This window comes from Lepisma saccharinum, chromosome 6 (genome assembly GCF_977018435.1).
Source record: "Lepisma saccharinum chromosome 6, izLepSacc3.1, whole genome shotgun sequence".
NCBI lineage: Eukaryota > Metazoa > Arthropoda > Insecta > Zygentoma > Lepismatidae > Lepisma > Lepisma saccharinum.
In genome coordinates this window covers 58,153,595-58,177,881 of record NC_139234.1, presented here as the reverse complement: position 1 = coordinate 58,177,881, position 24,287 = coordinate 58,153,595, and the positions used below count along the sequence as shown (strand labels likewise).

Sequence of the window (24,287 nt, the reverse complement as noted above, 5' to 3'; positions counted from 1 at the left end):
TTGGCCACACTTTTATTATTAAATTATATACTTTGGCGACTACTTTAATCATGTCGAATTTTCTATGATCCAAGAGAACATTGACAGAACTGAGTAGCTTGAAAAGAAATCGTTAAATATACTCTGAAAGTGTGAGAGAAAGTTGTAGGTCCCAAGGCAGAAAAATGTGTTCGCGATTAGGACACAGCCCTTCGAGTATATTCCTATTCAGACAGCAAGTGTTCGCAATTAGGACTGTTTGAAAATAGGACGACACCTTCAGTATTGCCTGATGTTAATAAGCCACAGAGGAGGGGCAAGATTGTCTTTTTGCTCGCCCTCCCCCCAGTCATTCCCTAAGAAATTAGACTACATATATTTCAACTTATCTTGGTTGTGAAGAATATTTGGAAAAATATTTTTGCACTAGATTTGTGAATGTGTACTCAAGTTTCTGTTAACAACAAGAAGTATGTGACATCACAGCCAGGTTTCTGCAAATCAAGTATCCCCGTAGGAATTCACTCTTCTGTTTCCAGTTTTGCTTTGAAGCCTGCCATGTTTTGTACCTACAAGTGCATTTGCATATAACAATGCACCGGGGAGGGGCACAGAGGACATTTTAACTTAAAATCTTCCGCTCCACTTGCCGAACACAAGCTTTCTTTAGAGACCCCTTGCTGTCCAAAAGGTCATCGGCCATGAGAAAAAGTGCACCTTGTAAGTTCTATTGCTAAGTTTTACATCTCTCCTTACGTTTTCTTTACTAATTTATATTTTCTGTGTGAAAGGATACAAAAAGACGAGACTAGAGACAGACAAGTATCGTTCCGATACACCATCAGTTATCTGCCCTTTCGGGCTTTAACGCTGCAAATTTGGAGTGTATGAACCACCTCCTCTCGTGTGAAAGGAGTATCTTTTATTTCTTGGCATTTAAATTTATTAAAAGTTTACTGTTTTATTTAAACGTCATGTTTAGGGCTGATGGCTTAGTTTTAGACCTCAGAGAGAGAGAACACCATTCATTCTTATGTTCACGGGTGATTTATTTTTACGTTGGGCGGTTGGTTTTAGGTGGCAAGGTCGAGGCATGATCGATATTTTAGACTTCTCGGGGATGGGGGAAAATCTGAAACATCTAAGAGGGGCCATTTATCTGAAAATACATGTAAAGCTCAGACTGATTTCATTCAAATGCAATACCAAGTACCTAGCTGCTACGATAATTACAGATCAAAATATCTCATTTTAAAGCTGTTGAAGTAGCATGGCGACTTGCCCCATATTTGACACCTTGGCCCTCTCCAACAATGCACTATATTTGAAAGCCTTCGTTGCAAAACTTTAGCCTAGAAATACTCTAAAATTACTGATAGCTTCATTTCTTAATCTTAATCTCTGAATAGCAGTCTGGGATTTGAAAATATCAGTAAAAGGTGAAATAATAGTTTTGTTACGCCATTTTAGAATCACAAATGTTTTATATGTTGAAGTATGAAAAATATAGCGCTCACCAAATAAAATATACCATATTGCCCCAATCTCATCGACTGCCTTCACGATCAACCAAAAATGGTAGAAAAGTGAAGTAAAATAAACTAAATCTATCATTAAATTATTTCCTTTTAACTCTTTTATTCATGTAATTCTTCTTTAGTATGCGAATTTTTTGTTAAAATTATACTAAGATTTATAAAATGATGAAATGGTAAATGAGAACACTGCGACAGGCACCTTTCTTTTTAACACACTGATCAGAAAGCTTTAGAAACATGGATTTTCTCCATATGTTTGCACATGTACTTCGCACACTTTTAAAAGTAGTGCGTTTTCAGTTATTTTACTAATCATTAAAGGAATGTCTCAATACCATCATGCTTCACTGCATGCGAAGATCGAGTACCAGGCAGGGGTAGAAATTTGCGGTAATTATCGTAATTCATGTATTAAGTGCTTCGCCACTGTGGATATTCATATATTCAATAAGTATATATAATAAGCTATTTAATAATAATCAGAGCTAGGAATTTTAGGTGCTGCACCTTAAATTTGTTTGTGTGAAAATGGGTAAAAAAGTGACTCATCCCCAGAATAAGCACGTATTGAACTTTACTCATGGTGTTTCGGTTGCACCTTTTTGCACCTTTTTCACAATCTCGGAACCTTTTCCACCTTTTTCACAATCTCAGAACCTTTTGCACCATTTCGCCCTTTTTGCATCTTTATCATTTTTTTTTTTAATACAACTCGCATGCTGTTCAACCCCACCCACATTCCATGCACGGCTTCTTGGCACGGGATTCTTTTTTACCGCACAACAATGAATCGGCTTTCTTCAGTTCTTGGACGTTAATGTAGTAAGCGCGCGGACTTTAAACAGTGCCAACAATGACGCGTTACAATTGCTAGAAGTTGTACTCTTTTTGTCCTATGCTGTATTGTTTACGAATTGTTGTAGGAAAGCTGTTTTGTTTTCGTTTCCTTCTCCTGTCTCAGCGAGCAAGGTAACTGCAGTCTGTGATCGACTGATCGATGCATCGGATTTGCTTGTTCACCATGCCAAAACATACAGTAAATGTTGGGAAACTGCAGGACATTGTTAAACAGTTTAGCGGTGACGACATTCAGAGCGATGGATCTGTTCTGAGGTGTGATGTGTGTGACATTTCTATTGCTGTTGATGACAAACACCAGCATCTACAAAGTGGGAAGCATGTCAGGAATAAAGAACTACGAGATGGTAAAGATGGGAAGCGACAGCAATTCATTGGTGAGGCGTTTGCATCTTCGAGTTCCAGAAATAAAAATGAATTTTTCAGTGAGACAGCAAGGACATTTATAGTGTGTGGAATACGGTACCTCTTTCGAAACTTAACAATCCTGTCATGAAATCATATTTGCAAAAATATACTGGGAAGTCAGTTCCAGATGAGACCACCTTAAGGGAGCCTCCTCGATGGTGCAGTGGTCACGTCGTCGCCTTGAAATCAAGGGGTCCCGGGTTCGATACCCGGTGGAGGCACAAGTGGTTCGGATCCCACTTTAAACTGTAGGTCCAGTCCCAATTAGCCTTACTGTGCATAAAGTGGACTTAAAACAACAAATCAACAACAACAACCACCTTAAGGAAATCTTACCTTCAACCTCTTTATGAAGCTAAAATCTCTCAGATCAGGCAAGTAGTAGCTGGCCATCCAGTCTATTTCATACTAGATGAAACCACAGATAGGCAAAACAGGTGCGTTTTGAACATTTTAGTAGCACCTCTCAATGGACATCAAGTGAAACCCATGCTTTTAAAAACTTATTTTCTCGGCAAAACAGATAATGCAAAGTTTCAATGATGCATGTTTTGTATTGTACCGGAGGGCATAAAATATGATAATGTGGGGTTAGTTCTTACAGACCACACATCTTACATGTTAGCTGCATTTTCTAATCTGAAGAATATGTATCCTAACTTAAAACATGTGACCTGCATTGTTCATGCTTTGCATCGAGTTTGTGAAGCTCTTAAAGATGACTATACATAAGTGAACGAATTTGTTTCTAGCATTAAGAAAATACTGAAAAAGGCTCCTTCTAGAATACAGAAGTACATAGAAATTACGAAACTTCCACTACCACCCTCTCCCATCCTCCCTAGATGGGGTACATGGTTTAAAGCTGCAGTGTTTATTTGCAATCATTTCCATACAATATCGAAATTTTTAGATGCTTTGCCTAGTGATTCCTCAGCTGTAGAAAAAGCCAAAAAACTTGCACTTAAACAGGAATTGCAAGATGAACTCTATATTGTACATGGCTTCTCTTTCCTTTCTACTGCAATCACAAAACTGGAGGAGCAGTGTCCTGAAAAGGAAGCACAGTGGGCTGTTTTGGTGGATGTGCAACGAGAGCTGCAAGGGGTCGGGAAAGAGAAGTTAGAACAAAGTTTAGCCAAAAGCCCTGATGTTCAAGAAGTTGCAACCAACAAGGATGTGGATTACCGGTTGAAAACAAAATACGCACCACTTGTGTCTGTTGACGTTGAACGTTCTTTTTCAACTTACAAGTATCTGCTTAGTGACCGCAGATGTAGCCTCACTCAGAAGAACATAGAAATTTTGAATGTAATCTATTTTAACAGTTTTCTAGATGACTAATTCTAAGCAAGTAAGAAGAAGCATGTTTTCCTTTATGTCGCTTTCTAATGTATCAGAGAATTTTCCTTGCTTAGTTATATTAAACTATTTAAAACCAGAGAATACTCTGTGTGTTTATCCAGACAAGTTGAATCATATATGTATGCACTGTTCACAATAAATTTTACATCTGAAAATTAGCACCTATTTTAGCACCTTTTTTGTACAAAAATTGGCACCTTTTTTGCACCTTTATTGGCAAATTTTTGCACCTAAAATTCCTAGCTCTAATAATAATTACTATATATATATATATATATATATATATATATATATATATATATATATATATATATAATTTTGGAGATTGTAAAAAATTATTGATAGATTTGGAAACCTGCCCCCCACTCCAAAATAAGTTCCGACTAAAACTACTGTAGCTTTAAAGTTCAAATCAGCAATAATTATGTAGAAATTCCAGCGAAAAATGAAGGACTCGAACCCAGGTCTCTGTCATACTGTGCTGAACCAACCTCGGTTTTACCTGATCTTTTGCTGTCGCAGTTGCAGCTGCTTGGAATTGTTTCTGCCAGTGCTACTTCAACGGGATTGTTGACTTTGAAGCACAGTTGACAATGTCTGTGCCTAGTTTCACCCAGCAAAGAGTTGTGTGTGTAATTTCTGTATAATTACATCTCCTGTGTGTTCACCAAATCGTAAAACAATATACCGCATGAAAATAAAACAAAAAACATGATTTTTAAAATGATATAACACAGTAAATAAGAACTTTCATCTACGTATATTCGTGTGCTAGCCTTACAGCCATTTGTATGTAATTATTATTGAAAAAAAAAATATTTACACTAACATGAAGTGCGGAAAATAACATCTTGCCAATAGTTCCCATTTTCAATGTTTCAACAATGAAAGCATGGTGCGTTGTAGTCCATGGCTCCATGGTGACTGAAATGGCAGCTAGTGAGGAGTGGAATCCCCACCACGTGATGTTTTTATTTACTGTGTTATATCGTTTTCAAAATCATTAGCAGGGTGGCTGCTCACCGGAAATTTCTTGAATTCCAAGAATTATGTGTGAATTATTGTCTTTGAAAATTCTGCATGGATTTTGCACTGTAGACGTGAATAATTGCAACTATTGGCTTTTATTTTTATCGAGAAAGGAAAAGAAAACTGCATGCAAAATAAAACAGAATTCTCTCAATCCGTTTACTTTGTTAGTGTCCTCTGCAGAACAACCTATCTGATAGACGGAAGATTATTGCAAGATAAGATAACTTGAAGTTGATTTGTTAAATTTGAGTTTGAAATTCTCATCCAGTTAACAATTTTTATTAGAGTAGTATATCCTGTAGCATTTGTGACTTGTGTTTGTAGATGTATTTGGAGTCTGAAATGGCAAATGTAAACTCCGCACCTTAAATTAAATATTTTAAATATATATGCCGTTTAATTGAACTCAACTAGAATTTTTGTATACATTGGAATCACCCAGACCCTTTATATTGTTACTATATTTGTTTGTGTATGCGTGTGCGTGTTGAAAGGTGGTAATACCATAAGGTTCAAATAGAGAAAATATCTGCTTGTAGCCTTGAATTTTTGGAAATTTCACCTTGAAAACTGGGAATTATAGTTGAATTTTATCATGGTCTTAGAGTAGCCACCCTAATTAGGTTTTCTGCCTCACCCTGTACAGCTCTATGCTGGGAGAAACTAGGCACTGTCAACGTCATCAGTGTTTCAAAGGCAATAGATCCTGTTGTGGTAGCACCTAGAGAGAATTTCACACATAAAAATCAGGCAAAGCCTGGGCTGGCTCAGTAGCTCAGTTGGTAGCGTCGTCACCTTGTAATCAAGAGGTCCCGGGTTCGATACCCGGTGGAGGCACATGGTGTTTCGGATTCCACTTTAAACTGTAGGTCCAGTCCCAATTAGCCTTACTGTGCATAAAGTTGGCTTAAAACACCAAATCAGTAGTAGCTTAGTTGGTAGAGCAACAGCACAGTAAGCCAGAAAGATCTGGGTTCAAATCTTGATCGAGCCTACATTTTTTGCTGTAATTTTTATGTAGTACATTTCACTTTAATGAAGAGAAAATTAAATTTACAATTTCATAAAAACACAAATAAACTGAGCCCACAAATCAACGATGCAGATGGCAGCACTTTCTTCAGGTTTTGCAGATGTAATGAAACCTTGTGGACAAAAGCGAATAGATTAAATCGCTGCATAAAATTTTCTATGTAGGTGGTAGGAACTTCAGAGATCAGGAAGGCTAAAATAATACTTGGTAGGTTTGATATCCTGGTTCATGCCAGAACATCTAATACGTACCCAGGTGGTGAATCAATTGATATATGCTGTGCCCTGCAACATCATAAATTTCCATGCTAAATATACATAACTAACTAACTCTCTAGCCTTACTGAACCCGAAGGTTCATGGCTGCAGCAACACAAGCCTTCCATCTGTCCCTATCCTGAGCAAGATCTATATACTCTTTTCCATCCCTACCAATTTCCTTTAGGTCCGTCTCAACATTATCCCTCCATCTTGGTCTTCCTACTGGTCTCTTACCATCAGGTTTCCCAACAAGAATTCTGTAAACTCTTCTTTCCTCTCCCATTACATACTAAATATACATATTTTTAATAACTTGACAGTTATTGTAGATCCATCTATAACCCAAATGAGCTGGGACTCAAACCTGGATTTTTTGGCAGCAAGATCCAAAGAAATGGAGATATAATCTGATCAACTTGTTGAAGCTAGTACCTTCCTTTTCTTGTTTTTCATATCCATTCCTGGGCAGTAAAAATGGAAACACGTAATTTTATCAACAAAATCTGTGTGTCAGGGATTGCTGAAAGCTGCTTGTAGGTTTATCAGGGGAAGAAAATAGTATAATGGATATTTCAATCATAAAAGTGTAGTTTAATCCATGTGGTGCTTAGAAAAACTTGTAGGGAACCTAGATAAAATGTTAACAAGTGTTGCAAATTTCTGTGACACTGTTCACTGAACTTCGCATTGAAGATAATTAAGATTATTATGCCTTCTTTCCTGAGTGTGAACATCTATTACATTCAAAATTATTTCTTTCAGATTACTAAATTTTCAAAAAGTGCTACTGTTAAAGAGGAGTAACTTCTGAGTGCTTACAGGTAAGTAAAATAAATAAATAGTCAAGTAATCACATAAAGTAGAGGCTGATAATGCAGATGCCATGAAATATTCAGGCTCTTATTTCATGGTGAATAATATTTCATTCACAGCCGTCAACCTCAGGATAGACAATCACCACTCCACCACCCAAAACCTGGACTTCACTGTCGTCATCTGTATCAACAGTCGTGATACCTGTTTCAATAAGTGCTTCCATGTAGTGATCATTCACTCTTTACCCAAATTCACCAACACCTCAGTATGAAAATGCTAGGGGACGCAGGGGTTTATCCAGAATTTTTCTCTTTGGAGGGGTGTAAGTTTGGGGATGTTAAGTGCATATTTTTTACCCTAATTCAATTTGTTCGTAGATGTTTCCAGAGATTAATCCCCCCCCCTTTCCCTTCAACTAACATATCAGAAGAAAAAATATGTCAAATGCAGGAAAAGATGGAAAATAGATTGGTTGGTTGGTTAATTTGTTGGTTTAAGTCCACTTTATGCACAGTAAGGCTAATCGGGACTGGACCTATAGTTTAAAGTGGGATCCAAACCACATGTGCCTCCCCGGGTATCGAACCCGGGACCCCTTGATTACAAGGCGACGACGCTACCACTGTGCCATCGGGGAGGCCAGGAAAATAGATTTTTGTGATAATGTTAACATTTCAGTCTAATGTTCAGTACTTGATTTAATCAATCATTAGATAAAACACAAGAGATGACATTGAAAAACACAAAATTTAAACATATTATTACCAGGAATCATTTCATGCAATTATTAAGCTAGTTATAAAGAAATTAGAAACATTTGCGCATAACTGTATTTGTATGGTTCTTGTCGTAGGTGTAACTCTGAGTTTATCTTGGGAGGTGCCCAATTCATCGATGAAATATCAGTGAGAATGCATTACATGGATGCGCGCGCTTGCCTGTCTGAAGTAGTAGTAATAAGTACAGATATAGTATGACTCTTGAATAAATCCTTAAACTGCGAGTGAAGCAAGGAAGAAAATTTTTAGAACTATTTCTTTGCAAACTGATTATGCATATTATTAATTAAACATAGCGACAGTATCCCACGATGTTTGCACTTTACAATCTTGCTTTGGTTGTTCGGCATCCTCTGTACCTCAGCACAATCCCCCTGCCCCCTCCTGTTCTAGCTTCAGTTAGAAAATATGCATATATATAATTTTAATAGTTCTATGTAGCGAGTGAGTGCCAAATTCTGCTGGTGTTTTCAAATCTGTTTAAACAATGATTCACAAATTGAAATAAAGTAATGAAACTCTCTATATACACTGCTCAAAAGAATTAGGGGATAATGCGATATTGATGGAATTCGCCACTAACATGCACAAATCGTTACTCTGGGGGTCAACGTACATATCGTTTTGTTATGTAATCACAAAAGTCGGTTGAAAAGAATATGCACCAGGGGGTTACCGACGTTCCACAACACATGACCTGAGCGTAGAGGGGAATGGGCAGAAGTACTGCCCTCTCTGTGTCATCCTGTTCACTTGGAACAAGGCAGTGTTGCTGTAGGGTGATTACGTGATGCCTCCGCAACGCGAATTACACGAGTCCACTGGTTGGAGAGCAATTGGACGACTGGAAGCTGGTCATACACAGCAAGTTGTGGCAGCAGTGTGTGGAGTGTCGCAAAGTCTCATCTGTAGATTGTGGAGACGTTTCCAGGATACCGGAACGGTACGAAGACGACGTGGGCAGGGTCGGTCAACATCAACAACCCCACAAGATGACCGGTATTTGCCATTATTAGCCCGTCGGAACCGCCGAATGAATGCTACCGAACTGCAACGTGAGTTCACCATGACTGGGAAGACGCGTATCGATGCAGACAATACGGAATCGCCTTCATCAGGTAGGCCTGTATGCCCGTCGACCGATGGTGTGCATACCCCTACACTGAACGTCACCGGAGAGCCCGCAGAGAGTGGGCTGAAGAACATCATGCATGGAACCATGAACAATGGCGATCGGTTTTGTTCAGTGACGAGTCTCGGTTCAGCATGTATCCCGATAATCGATGACTGTTTGTGTGGCGAGAAAGAGGAACACGCAACAATCCACAATTTCTGCAAGAACAACATGCGTTTGGTGGTGGTGGAGTTCTCGTGTGGACCGGCATCAGTATCTGTGGTCGTACAGACCTCTACAGTGTCCGGAATGGATCGCTGACAGCAGTGCGATACTGTGATGAGATCTTGCGACCCATAGTTTGTACCTTACGCTGCAGCGGTAGGGGACACATTCCTTTTTATGGACGATAATGCTCGACCTCATCAGTCACAGCTGGTGGACATCATGCTTGACGAGGAAGGTATTGAGCGGATGGACTGGCCAGCCTGCTCGCCTGACCTGAATCCTATTAAGCATGCATGGGACACACTAGGGCGACGTATTGCAAGTCTGCAAACACCTCCCCAGACTCCTCAGGAGCTTGAACAGGTCCTCATCGAGGAGTGGCACAGAATCCACCAATACCTGTTGGATAACCTGATTCTCTCTATGCCACAGCGATGCACAACTGTTTTAGCGGTTGCTGGACACCACACACCATATTAGAGGTCCATTTCCATGCGGCGGCATTGCTCTCTCAGAGTCCATCGTTGGTGAGTCCCATGTAACATGTTGCTGTTGACCACTAATTTTGCCTTCATGTTCCACAAGTTGCCTTTGCCTTGCCTGTTTGGCATGTGTTAGCCTCCCATTGACTGGCACTCTTGGTTTTCATACCTATCTATCTTCGGGCTGTCCGTGCAAAGTCTAAACTCACATTATCCCCTAATTCTTTTGAGCAGTGTATTTAGAGCATGGCCATGAAGACTTCCATATATATTGGGAACTTGGGATCCACATTTGATAGATACCTGGTATTGCTTTTGAACGAAATTGGGCAAGGAAATTCATATTGAAGTCTTATACCCTTACAAAACTTTGGAAAATACGCTTGGCGCTATTGAGAGTGTATCTTTCAAATACTGAACAAGAGACTAGGGAATTAGGAGTCATGTGCCTCTTTGCCTTAAAAGAAAACTAAATAACATGTGCAAATAAACACATGGCATGTGTCTGCAAAGGGAAGGCAAGGAATTTTCACTTCTAATTTGAAGTAATGCTTTATTTTCAATTATTTAAAAATTGAATAGCATTTCTTTCACTTTCCAACACAAAGAGCACAATGAACCAAACAAAATGTTTCTCTCCACGTTTTCCAGCAGGCAGTGGCAAGCGCCGTCGTGCCCCCACTGGTGCGCCAATGATCAGATGTACACTAGTGTCCAAAACTTAACCATAATGCTAAAATTTGCATTTAAAAGCCGAGGAGAGAGTTCCGAGCATGAAAAATGTGGCAGACGACTCCTATTGTTGATGAGGCGCATTGAACCGATCGTCGCCAGTGTTATCCTGGCCCTCTATGGGAGGAAAGTGAACACTAGTGCTCGAAGCCGAAATGTGTGCATTCTGTTTACGTCTGTTGTAGTGAGCGGAAGGTACTGCCGAGTTTAATGTGGCAAGAGACAGCAGAAATATGGCAGAAAGACATCATTTGGACGCGTTTTCCAAGGGTCGGATCATCGGGCACCTGGAACGTGGTGACAGCCAAACAGCAGTAGCACGAGCCCTCAATGTGCCACAAAGTGTTGTTTCCAGGTTGTGGAAACAGTTTCTGGACACGGGAGACGTCAGCCGTAGACCCGGTGGAGGTCATCCACGTGCGACAACTCCACAACAGGATCGATATCTGACCGTGACTGCACATCGCAACCGGACCATGCCTGCACGGCAACTGTCAGCGCAGCTTGCAGTCGCCTCCGGGGTGGGAGTTTCATGCCAAACTCTATACCGGAGACTGAGTGCCAGTGGTTTGTATGCCCTATGACCAGTAACATGTGTTCCACTGACTGCAGCACACAAAAGGGCCCGTTTACTGTGTTGTAGAGAACATCGCCATTGGACCGGCAATGAATGGAGCCGCGTACTGTTCACGGATGAATCCCGATACGGTGCCCAGAATGATTCCCATCGCACACTGATCTGGCGTGAACAGGGAACCTGCTTTCATCCCATTAACAGTGTGAAAAGGGATCGGTATGGTGGTAGTGGGATAATGGTCTGGGCAGCCATTATGGTGAATGGTCGTACGGACCTGCACATGTTCGATGCTGGATCAGTCACTGGCCAGCGATACCGGGACGAGGTTCTTCATACCCATGTTCGACTTTTTAGGGGCGCAGTCGGCCCACAGTTTCTGTTCATGGATGACAATGCCTGTCCTCATTCAGCCAAACTGGTGGACGACTATCTAGCGACTCAAGACATTCAACAAATCAAATGGCCAGCACGATCTCCAGACCTTAACCCTATTGAACATGCCTGGGACATATTGGGGAGACATGTGGGAACTTGCCAGCCACCCCCCAGGCCAAAGCCGGAGCTCTACACTGCTCTTCGGGAGGAGTGGAATCAGCTTCCCCAAGAGCTCCTCAACAACCTGATCTCAGCATGGAGCGTTGGTAGCTGTTCGGGTTGACCATACCCCATATTAACCTGTTTTCTGTGCCTCCAGTGCTCTTCACAGTGTTTTTGTGGTATGTGTATTGGTCCATTTTTTGCATTTGTGGTGTGTGACGTCTGCTACCATGGTTTCTTGTATATGTGGCCTGTTCCATGTGGTGTATGTTGGTATGGTGGCTCCCTTAGGTGTGGTTTCTTTACGTTTTTCGGGCCCTCTATCCTTGAACTGTCATTATGCTCAAGTTTTGGACACTAGTGTAAATTTGGAACTTAATATAAATTCATTTTCTTTTTATGTTTAATTCCTTATACTTCCTTTGCTTCTTCTGAAAAGTTGGAAAAAATTAAATATGTCATTCAGTCAGGGAACTGACTAGATAAAAAGAAGAAGACAATTTTTACTAAATCTATATCTTTGCAAAATGACAATAACTTTAATTTAATAGGGTGCCAGTCATTTCACAGGGCACTACGATGTTAACACTTTTCTATTTTTATCTGTTTTGCTTGTTCGGCACCCCATTTGTCCTTAGCACCCAGGCAACCACCCCGCGTGGAACCTCCCCCCCTTTTACAACTCTCCTTCTAATATATAATTACTTTTACAACGGTAAGAACTCTTAGAGCCACTAAAATGGTCGCATACATCTATAGACGTGAATGAATCACTTAGGTTCTTCATGAAATACTTGCCATTTTATATCGAATACCGGTACTCAGTCAGTAAATTTTATATTGGTACTTTATAAATATCCGTTGGAAGAAATTATATCTACATATAGTGTCACTGCTTTACTACTCACCACTTTCGGTTTCTTTCTCTCTGGTTTCATTTCTCAATGGCCATGCTGCACATTCCACCCTCTTTCCTCGACACTTTTGTTTTAGTTGATCGAAAGATCCATTGGACAATGCTTCTTATAGAGTTACAAATGGTTCCTTTCTGTTAATATTGAAGTATTGTCATTCTATTATTGATATAAAAATCCATATTTACCCCCCCTATAAAAATCCATATTTACCCCCCCCCTTTTACAGGGAGGTGTTCCACTTTTCTGCTTGGGGGATGTTCGTTAAAATTTGGGGGGGGGCTAGGGGTGAGTGGAGGGCCTACATATCAGCCATGAGTGCAACCCCTCTCCCCCTCCCTGGTGGAATATTGAGAAAACTCAGCATATTATAGAAAATTTGAAGCACGGCTATAAAATTAGGATTCATTTTTTCAATTCCAAAGAGGTTTTTTTCAAGTAAATCATTAGTGGTGTAAAATTAATGGGAATGTTCATTGGAATGTGACATAATTATATTATTATCTTGTCATTGAGCATATTTTTTTCCATTCTTACAGAATTAATAAAGCTCTAAAGTTCGTATTATTCATATTCATCTTTGACAGACAAGCCAGTTATTGGTAAAAATCAGGAGTGCCAGAAATTCAGTGTGTGTATATATATATATATATTTTTTTTTATTCAAAAGCTCCCTAAAACTGCCAATTTTCTACTGATCTAACCTAGCTCATCAAGATAGAACATCTATTTCAATTACTGTATTTCGATGCCTTCTCGATGGCGTAATGGTAACATCGTTGCCTTGAAATCAAGGGGTCCCAGGTTCGATACCCAGTGGAGGCACATAGTGGTTCGGATCCCACTTTTAGCTGTAGGCCCAGTCCCGATTAGCTTTACTGTGCATAAAGTGAACTTAAAACACCAAATCAATCAATTACAGTATTTCACCGCACATTGTTGCCACTGCATAATCGTCGCATCTTGTGTTTTGAATCCAAAAATTGGTTTATAACCTTCCATCAAATAATTGTTGCATCGGCTCATCAGATAACGAAACTAATGATAGTGGCACAGAATTTAAAAATACAGAACATTAATTTTCTTAGGTTTGTACTTGGCAACACTGTAGTAAATTTTTCTTCAAGTGTAATATTTCGACTCTAATGCACAAATCAATAACAACTAATATGTTAACTTTTTCTCAGATCACAAAAATATTAGCTAAACGGTCACGAAGAATTTATGTGTGTCAATTTGGACTACCACATTCAATTTTAACATACATTTACAAGTTTTCCATTCATCCTAATCTTGCACCAAAGACTGTAATGAATGATTTTTAAGTACTGGCAATACTGGCTCAATATTTTAACATAAAAAGAGTTTCACATAATGGTCGCACCTCACATTTTGCAAGAAAAAAAAAGCATTACATCTGCAACGATTACGTGGTGTATGTTGCCAGGAAATATTCCATTCTTCTATTATCATGTATAATAACAAGACTTAATAATTTTGTGTCAATTTATCAGCAGGTCCACCTGTGGAAGAAAAGGAAATCTGGAAAATGGGATTCATTGCAGTGTTTTCTAACTTTGGACCACGTGAATGTTTATTTGCTTCAAATTAGTATTTACATGCCTTATTTTTTGCTTTTTGTTCTTAAATGTAAATGAACTAGTACTAGTATCTTATTTCTCCAAAACCAGTGCTCGATACTCAAATGCATGGTTATATTGATTTGATATGTTAAATAATTTTTGCACAATAATAATGAAGTATTGTAAATTTTAGAATCACTAATGTAGTTAAGGGAAAATGGGGAGGGGTATATTATATTCTTGTTGGCCTAGCTATCCTTTAAAAAGGAGCTGGTATACCAGAAAATATGGTAAAATATAGTACTGGGTAACAACTACTTCGTGATCATGCCCCCCCCCCCCCACTACTTTTTCCTGTCTTTGAGTTCTTGAGGATATTGCTGGTTATGAATCAATATTAATGCAACCTCATAAATTAGTTAGAGCATTAGCCAGTCTATTAATTTAGAAAATTCTACATTTATCACAGGCTTTGGTACAGCATTATTTAACAATCAACATTCCACATATTTTGTAGGAAATGATATTTTGTGATGATATTCTCCGAATGCTGCTTTTTCTATATGTTCCTCCTAGGTAGGCTTACCATACGTCCGGGATTAGCCCGGACAGTCCTGGTTTTTTAGTTCTGTCCGGGATTGCAAAATGTTCGGGGTTTTAAGAATCTAAACATGAAAATAGCTACCGGTATTGAATATTCACGACCAGAACGTACATTGTTGAACGAGGTTATTCAAAACCTAAAGGTAGGTTGTGGTTCAAGTTCTGAAAAAGTACCAGATACTATTGAAGAGAAGTGGCAATCAATTTTTAAGATGTTTCAAAAGACTGATATTTCATGTACCAACATTTCTAAAATGGTTGAGTTTGCTGTGTCTTTGTTTGGAATATCTGCTCCAGTTTCAATTATTGGGAATATTTGGTCTGCAGAAAGAGGTAGACTTCTAGTATCGTGTTAAACGTGTGCTGAATGTTAAAATTAATTCAGAACTTTCATGTTGTGAATTTTATGATGTTATTAAAACAAACCAGCTATTTATAAAAAAAAGTCATATCTAGTGAAAAGTACAACTGAGTCGACTAAGAGATAATGCTACCTAGAACAGAGAGGTTTCCTAAACATCAGAAAATGTATTATTCAATTATACATTTGAAAATTAATTGATTGATTTTAGAAAATAATGTTAATATTTTTTCTTGTACAATTTATAGTTTAACGTTCCAATAAAAGGTTAAGGCTTTTAAGTAATTTAAATTTATTTTTGTAAAAAAAACTGAAATTCAGCAGTAACGAGGATCGCGAATATGTCCTGGGTTGGACCCAAAAAAATACAAAAAAATATGGTAAGCCTACTCCTAGGCACGGTTTTATCCAGAATTTTTCTTCTAAGGGGCAGAAAGTTATTTTTTTGGTTGTGTAAGAATAAAATTAGAATCAAAATGGCCATAATTTTTTCCTTGATGAAACAATTTAGGAGATGTTAAGATGGTGTTGATAAAGTACAGCTACTAAGGCAATGTTGACTTAAATGTTGCCATTAAGTTTCATGAGTACCATTGATTTGTAAACTGATGTGTGTATTCTAGTAAATGTGGCACTACATTGTGCCAATGTAGAGTGTGTGTATATTTCAGTATTATTAATTCCTGTCATATATTGTTGCCAGAAGAATAGAAAGTGTTATTTTGTCAGTTTTGCAGAGCTAATTTGTTGAAAGCTGACAAGTGTTGCGAGAAATGCTAAATATATTAGGGTAACTCGATATCTGTGATAGCTACAAAGGCAAATCTTGGTCTAATAGACTATCAAGTTGAATTAGTCTATATTCTAATGAATCATCTTAGCTGCAACTTTTGTACATTGTTTTAATTATCTCAGGACATAATTATTTTTGACAGAAATAAAATCAGATGAATATTATGTGTAAATTAAGTGCCACACCTGCTGGGTGGCATTTTTATTGGCAGTATAATATTCAGAATTGACAAATATAATTGTACTGTTTCTATTAATGAATCTGTTTTATTCATTTCAATGTGATTGAGAAGCTATAAAGAAAAGAAGCACCTTCAAGCAAGCCTTAAAATAATGTATTTTTTTTAAGTTCATGCATATTTCTAAATGAATGTTTGTTAATGAATATATTTTATAGTACTCAAACAAAAATTAGTACTAATTTTTGAGATTATATTTGTTGTGATAATATTTTTACCACTATTATAAAAAAAAACAGGCATATGTTTTAATTACTGAAGACATGTTAATGTGCAACAGATTATATAAAGCAAGACTGCCAATTATGCCTTCGAAAATCTATTTTTTGTAAATGCAAAAATGAATGTTTGACAAAATGTGAAGTGTTCTAAACATTATTGTTTTAAACATGCTAAGGTTGTGCCTTGTACATTCTCACTTTTATTTTACCATTTATACTGAAGCCTAACATTTCTTAATATCCATGACTTCTTCATTTGTTCCTATGATACTGCAACTGCAACCAGTGGCATGCCCAAGGGGGGTTGGTGGGGGTTATAACACCCCCCCCCCCCCTTTTGGTCCAGTATTCCTAAAAGAAGAATGTCAAAATATGACAAAATGAGAGCTGACTACCAAGAGAAAGTGTGCAAAACTCCTCCATTTCGAAAATTCTGGGCACGCCACTGACTGCAACGAAAATCTATGTAGCTCCAATACTATATGAGGTAGATGGGGTTTGTTAGTGGCTCCCAATAATCTACAAACATATATTATGTATATGTAAGATATTGGCAGATTATAAGGTCTGTGCCCTCAATAACTCAAAGGTGACAATGCCAATGGTGTATTTAGGTTCTTTAATCCTTTTAAAAACCTAGGATTCTTATGTGTCAATGTGCCATTACTACTAAGGCCTGTTTTTGAGGGAAACATTTCCTTTTAACATTTATGCCACGAGAAATGCTTCCAAAAATCTTATAACATTTTTGATAGCAGACATCACTTATTTCTAGACCTAATTATTTTTGAAAAAGAAGAAAGTATAAATATTAAGTTGTTAGGGTGTCTGACTACCATGAGGGAGACCCAAGTTCCTTTCCCCGGTGAAGAATTTTTGTAACCTGTGCGAGCAGCTCTGGCACCCACCCAGCATTGTATAAAGTGGGTACCTGGAGGAAACTGGGGGGTAAAGCTGGCCAGGAGCGTGGTGCTGGTGACATCACCCCCACCTTCAGCCATGATCAAGAAAATATGGGACCCTAACTCTACACCCCCTATACACATTCATGGCATGGTGCAAAGCACAGGGGAGCACTACTTTTTACTTTACTTACATCACTTTACATCTATTTCACTAACATTACGGTTATCATTTGCGATTGTGAAGCATGCAGAGCATGTTAGATAATATATACTGCATGAAAGAAAAGGCATACTATATAGTTAGATGGTTTTCATTTAATAACCAATAAATTTATAATTTAAAACAGGAAATTGTTATTTAATTGGGGAGATATCATGTAAACAAACTGAAACCCTACATTTTTTGTAACATTAAATCTCCCCTACATATTGAGATATTTCTGTTCATGATCCAGTGCTCCAAGTTTCACAATTGAAACTACTAATTTATTCTTCCATATGTGTATTGTATATGCTATAAAGTATGTATTTAAGCAGCACTTTTGATTTATACCTAACACCTTTTTAAAGGAACTGTTATTTCTCTCAGTTGAATAGTTAGTGGCTTTTAAAAAAGTGAAGTGCACTACTGATTGATTGTGCAACAAAAAATACTACGGAAATAGGACCGATTCTATCCTTGAGAAATGCTATGTCATCTGAAATGACAAAATATTTTTCACTTTATAAAATATCATTTTGGTTACAAAAATGCTAAAGAAAATGCTTTCGTCTAAAGTAGGCCTAATATTGTTAATAAAGTCTAGCAGATGAGAAAGCCTACAAGTAAATATATTATCTCTTAAGACAATTGTTACAAATACAGACTAGTTATTTAAATTTAAACAAGACATATTAAATGTGGAAAGAAGGCAAAAAAGATAAAAGTAGTAAACAATGCCATCCACGCATCTTGTCCTTATTTGAACAAATGTCTGATTGTGCCATATCGTGTACTCTCTCCTGTGATCAAATTACTCTATGTTCAAATGAAATATTTAAATTTATGCCAAAGAAACTTGCATAATATTGTTTTGTCCTTAATTTGTATATTTTTTAATGGGAAGGGTGGGAATTTGTTGTTGATTTAAAGATAAATATTTTCTCAGTGTATTCATAAGAAGAATGATGTTACAGTATCAATGATTTAATTGTCTTAGTTTTTGTTTTACGTCCACTTTATGCACAGATAGGCTAATTGCAACTGTACCTAGAGTTTAAAGTGGAATGTGAACCACTATGGTTCGAAAAGGTATTCAACCCAGGACTCCTTGATTACAAGGTGAATGTTTCCACTACACCATCAGGTCTGCTAATTAAATTTTCTTTTTTGGTTGGAAAATATGTCAACTATTTTTCTTAATTTTTAAAAAATAAATGTATAATGACATTAAAAATGAACAACAGATATCTCAAATTTCATATAGAGTGTATGAGTATCATGTCTGTTGAAAAGTTACGCTTGTATAATTTTAATTGTTAGTGTAGTTTGCAAGCATCATTAATATATTTATCATGTTGTGTATGTTGAGTTTAATTGTGTTTTTAATAGTTAAATTATGTCCTGAATCAGTATATGTTAAGTGATTTAGTTAGAAAAATTTGCAAACCTATTTCTGGACCTCATACGTGTCATTAATAAATGTGCAATAAATAACGTGTTTTCTTGCAAATAATACCTAAACAGAAAAAATTGTGATTTTAGTATGGTAGGTTAAATTTTTCTTAAGTACAGGTTTCTTTCCAAAAATATATTTTCTCTCTCTTTCTGTCTCTCCCTCCCTCTCTCCCACCCTCCCCCTTCCTCAAATTTTATGTAAACCTATTAAACGATTGTGAATGACTGGAAAATTGCGAAAGGAAACCACATAAAGAGTCACATCTATAAGGAACTCTAAACATGTATTTTTTCAGAATTTGGAATATCAGTAATTTTTCAAAGGGGGAGAAAATTTCGAAAATGGCTTTGCTGGTGCCAGCCGAGCCTTCAGTGACATCTTGAGTTGTAACATTTTTCTCATATTTCATTAAAAAAAAAAAAAATTACTGAGACTGATCCCGGGTTTGATACCCGGTGGAGGCACAAGTGGTTTGGATCCCACATTAAACTGTCCAGTCCCCATTAGCCTAACTGTGCATAAAGTGGACTTAAAACACCAAATCAATCAATCAAATTTACTGAGACCGTGGGTGCTAAGACAACATCTCAAACTTCCAGGCACCTAAAAATGTGACATTTACGATTAATACATGGAAGGAACTACCTTTGGGAATACTGGCAATCGTTTTTGTGCACAATTGGTTGATGTAACTCTTTTTTATTAAATGTTCAATGATTTTTGTTATTTGGATCCAGTATTAATGATTGAAAGAATAAGTTGTGGTTTCCGAAAACAAGTAGCCTATACTTTACTGCTTGTACTACTTGCTAATTTAATAAGTGGACACAGACGATGGTATTGTCATTATGATATGATTCAATACTAAAGAACTCAAATGCCTATTTGGGACTTTTCATCATGCAAGGACAGCAGCACCTATCTGTTCTTAATATCACATGCATTATTAGCTGGGCTGGGGAGGATATGTCTCCCAAATAATCCCAGAAAATGATCCTCAATAATTTAAAGGGAATGCACTTACGTTTTATGAATAGTTTTCCAACCAGATGGAAAAAAAGTACAATTAGGCTATAAGTAAACCACAGGCGTAGTATATTCCAGGCTATCTGCGGAGCTCAGGCTCAGAAGAGAAAAAAAAATCGATCACAAAATGTGCATATATTGTTCATTTCAATGAGAAGATGATGGCGTTTCAGGAGTTGACACACTTATTTCTTAGAAGTTGTTACACTGAGAGTTGGCTATCTTCGAAATTCGCAGGGAGCTGCATGCGTTGAGCTTGGCAGTCTTCTTGCTATGATACCGTCAGTGTTGCGAACTCATTATTCCCAGTGTGGCATCTTTCCTACAAGGGCAGGATTTTGGAGCGAAACTATTAGAGGAAAGGGAAAATGGTTGCTGATGACAGAAACTTCCCTTTGGACCAAGGACATCACTTTCCAAACCCTTGCAAACGAGCACAACAAGAGGCCGTTGACCTCTGAAACAACCAGAGTACCTGCATTACAATGGTGACCAGGAGTTCGGAAGATTTGTTAGCTGACCGGAACTGGTTTATGACTTCATCTAAAAATAACCGATTGACAGAGGGCAGAGGCAAGTAGGGTAGCTCGATTGGAAATCGCGTCCAGGAATGTTGAAGGAAGTTCATTTCCGTAGTGCATGGCTTTTCTCATTGTGGTGAGTGAGTGCGTGTATTATGGTGAGTGAATGCGGGTATTGTGGTCAGTTTCTACGTGAATTATATTTTTGTGTTGTGCTGTGTTGTTTAGTGAACTAAAATGAGTGACATAATTAAGGATCTATTGACAACACAGCTGTTCTATGTATTGAGAAAAGTGTTCTTCTGAAAATGAAAGAGTGGTCCGAAGAAACATTTTATGAAAGTGTGACATTTATATTTACCCAGAAGGAGAGAAGAATGGAGTTCCTATTGAAATGAAGTTTTAAAGGTAAGAAGTTTATTATCAGGCACGTATATTCTAGGCTACCTAGGCTATCGCCGAAGCCCAGATTAAATACAGAAAATAATCAACTATCAAATGTGACTGATGCTTCACTCTCAAACAACGACCGCGGGAAGAAATGATAGTATAAAACCTTTCGACTCCTGTGCACCATACTCCCGCGAGGAAAATGGACCATGCTTCCTTATGGCCAGAGTTGAATGGAAGAAAAGGCTGCGTGGGGATTTTTTGTCCAAGGTTTGTTTTCCTTGTGCTCGATCTATACATGGGGATGGACTCCTTTCGTTTGAAACTACCACCAGACTTCAGCGATTAAATTCTTCCCCGACCAGCGCCTGGAGGCGGTCGGTGACGTATTTGTAGTGGCTTTTTAGACAGGGAACTCTTCGTTTTACAACTGCGGTAAAACCTTACAGCGATGCCAATGCGCTAAACAGCATGGGATTTTCCCAGGTAAGGGAAATTTTGAAACTAAACTACTATTGCAGGAACGGGAAAGAGTGGCTGGCATGTGATAGGGAATTTGTCCTCTAGGCCAAAACAACACTGTCCCATCGAACACATGCAGAACTCACAGGCCACTGATCTTCAACCAACCACGCTTTAGGATGTTTTCAACCCCTCTGCTGCTTTTTTTATGTCTGACTGTGGTAGACTGACTGGCCGGAGGTGACAAAGGGCATTTTGCAAGTGGAAATCACGTTGAAGGAAGTTTAAGAAAATTAGGTTTCTTACTGTGTGGATTTTCTTAAGTGTATTGAGTGAGTGAATTACGTATATATGTTTTGAATGATCTGTGCTGCGTCGTGTAGTGAACGAAAATGAATGACATAATTAACAAACTATTGCCGATACAATTTACTCTGCTCTTGCATGAGGATAAACTTCAAATCGTGAAGATAATCAGGCCTCTGGCATCGCAAAGAAGAGAAGAATGGATTTGATTTGTTATTTTCCTTTGCTCTTCTGCCACTTTAGCTAATCGGGACGATCAGAATGAGTGACGATAAGATGAAATTCATGAAGGGTGATTCACAAAGAATACCCATGTCCATGCCTGGATTTGAACCCAGGACCCCTGGCATCATAGTGCACTGTGCTAATAACCATTTTACCACAGAGGTTGCCAAGAGAAGAATGGAGTTCCTGTCCAAATTAAATATCCAAGGTAAGTTTATTGTACGAGTATATTTTTTTTCTCGCACGTAGGCTTACATAAATATTTCACAATATGGGCCTCTATATTTTATAAGTAACCATGAAATATTTGAAATGTTTTCCTTATTGTTTTTATATTAATGAAAGTGATATTTTTATAATTATTAGTAAATTGTAATGTATGTATTTTAATCGCAATGTCACATCACCTTAAAATCCAAGAAATTGAACGAAAAAGAGCCTCCCATTTGAACATTATGATAAAAAGAGAGAGCCCAGGTTTTAAACCCAGCATATGCTACTGTTTATTATAAAGGGTCTTTCATTAAGAGTGATACTTTTTAAAATTTGAAAAAAAAATAAACAACTCAACGTATCAAAGTAAATTGTGCTTCTTTTTGAAGCTTAGACATTGCAGTTATGTTCTGAACAAAATATCGTTCAAATGTCCACCACGGCTTTGAACACACTGACGCACACGATGGCTCCACTGATCCTGATTTCAGTGGAAAAATCATCTTCTCAGACGAGGCGCATTGTTGTCTTAGTGGATTCGTCAACACGCAAAATTGTCGTTATTGGAGAGAGAAGAACCCACAAGTGGTCCATGAGGTGCCATTGCAATCAGAAAAACTCAATGTGTGGTGCGGTTTATGGCGTGTCGGCGTCATTGGACCTTATTTCTCTCGAGATGATGAGAGAAGAACCGTTACCGTCAATGGCAACCGCTACAGATCCATGTTACGCGAATTTCTGTGGCCAGAACTTGACACCATAGACATTGAAAACATGTGGTTCCAGCAGGATGGCGCTACGCGCCACACAGCTGATGCTACGCTCGATTTGCTGAGGGAGAAGTTTGGAGACCGGATCATCTCAAGACGTGGATGTGTGAATTGGCCGTCACGGTCGTGTGATTTAACACCCATGGATTTTTTTCTTTGGGGCTACATCAAAGCCCAGGTCTATGCTGACAAGCCACGAACTTTGGAACATTGGAGGCGAACATTCGTCAGGCTATCGCAGACATATCGCCACTAATGTTGGCCAGAGTGATTAACAATTGGAGCTTCGTGTGCGTCAGTGTGTTCAAAGCCGTGGTGGACATTTGAACGATATTTTGTTCAGAACATAACTGCAATGTCTAAGCTTCAAAAAGAAGCACAATTTACTTTGATACGTTGAGTGGTTTATTTTTTTTTCAAATTTTAAAAAGTATCACTCTTAATGAAAGACCCTTTATATTATGTGTTATATTTTATTTTCGCAAGTAGATCTGCATAAATATTTCACAAAATGGGCAGGCCCTCATTATAAATAAGCATGAAATACTTTCCATATTTTTCTCTTAATGATACAATGTACATTTTCATAATTATTTGTGAAGTGTATGTATATTTATAATCACAATGTCACATCACTTATATATACAAACTATTATAGAAATGAACGAAAAATGTGTGTCCTTTTGAATACTATGATATAGCCCAAGTTTTGAACCCAGCATACGCCACTGAAGTAAACGTAAACTAAATGCAATAAGTATTTAATTTGCCAATCGATGTGAATTGATAACATGTGATTCACTTACATTAATTGACAGCTTCATATTATGATAATAGCCACATTGCCAGCCCTAAGTGAGTATATGCCCTGGGGCAAGTCAAAAAAAATAGACATTTTTGTTCCTTAATCCGAAGTACAAGATGTCCTATAATCACACTATAAACTTTATTTCAATTAATAAACAATTTATACAGGGTTAGTCAAAAGTATCGGGACAGGCCAGTAATAACGAGACGAGTGGACGGAGGAAAATCACATGTTGCAAGTGGGTATTGGTGCGGAAACTGCATTGAATGAAGGTGTGGCCATCATGGCAGCCATCTTGGATTCCGCCATATTGGATATCACACAATATTTTCAAATGGAAAAGGGTATGTATGACACATCAATTTAGGCTAGAATCGTCCCACAAACGACAATCCGAACTCATTTTGGACCTATCGCCATTCGTGGAAGAGATAGGGTGTGCTACGTTTAACTGCAGAAAATGAAATTTGTCTGAAAGAGACGCGTGGACGGAAGACAATCACACGTTGCAAGTGGGTATTGGTGTGGAAACTGCAATGAATGGGGGTGTCG

The 24,287-nt window shown here is 38.0% G+C and overlaps 2 protein-coding genes across 3 annotated transcripts in view; both read left to right on the top strand.

Annotated features, from left to right (window-relative positions):
• Positions 1 to 19,053, top strand: part of LOC145988801 (nuclear factor NF-kappa-B p105 subunit-like) — a 114,244-nt gene extending 95,191 nt beyond the window's left edge. For both annotated transcript variants that reach the window (XM_083123994.1, XM_083123993.1), the window contains exons 19-20: positions 7,236 to 7,294; positions 14,167 to 19,053. In XM_083123994.1, coding sequence (XP_082980120.1) covers positions 7,236 to 7,277 — 42 coding nt within the window. In that variant the 3' untranslated portion in view covers positions 7,278 to 7,294; positions 14,167 to 19,053. The remainder of the gene's footprint in view (positions 1 to 7,235; positions 7,295 to 14,166) is intronic.
• On the top strand, positions 10,858 to 11,208 carry LOC145989080 (uncharacterized). The gene has a single exon (XM_083124374.1). The coding sequence runs from the start codon at positions 10,858 to 10,860 to the stop codon at positions 11,206 to 11,208; it is 351 nt and encodes a 116-aa protein (XP_082980500.1).
• Positions 19,054 to 24,287: the final 5,234 nt, after the last annotated feature.

Excerpts from the sequence above, each read along its gene's own strand:
- LOC145989080 (XM_083124374.1), top strand. The coding sequence starts at position 10,858 with ATGGCAGAAAGACATCATTTGGACGCGTTTTCCAAGGGTCGGATCATC.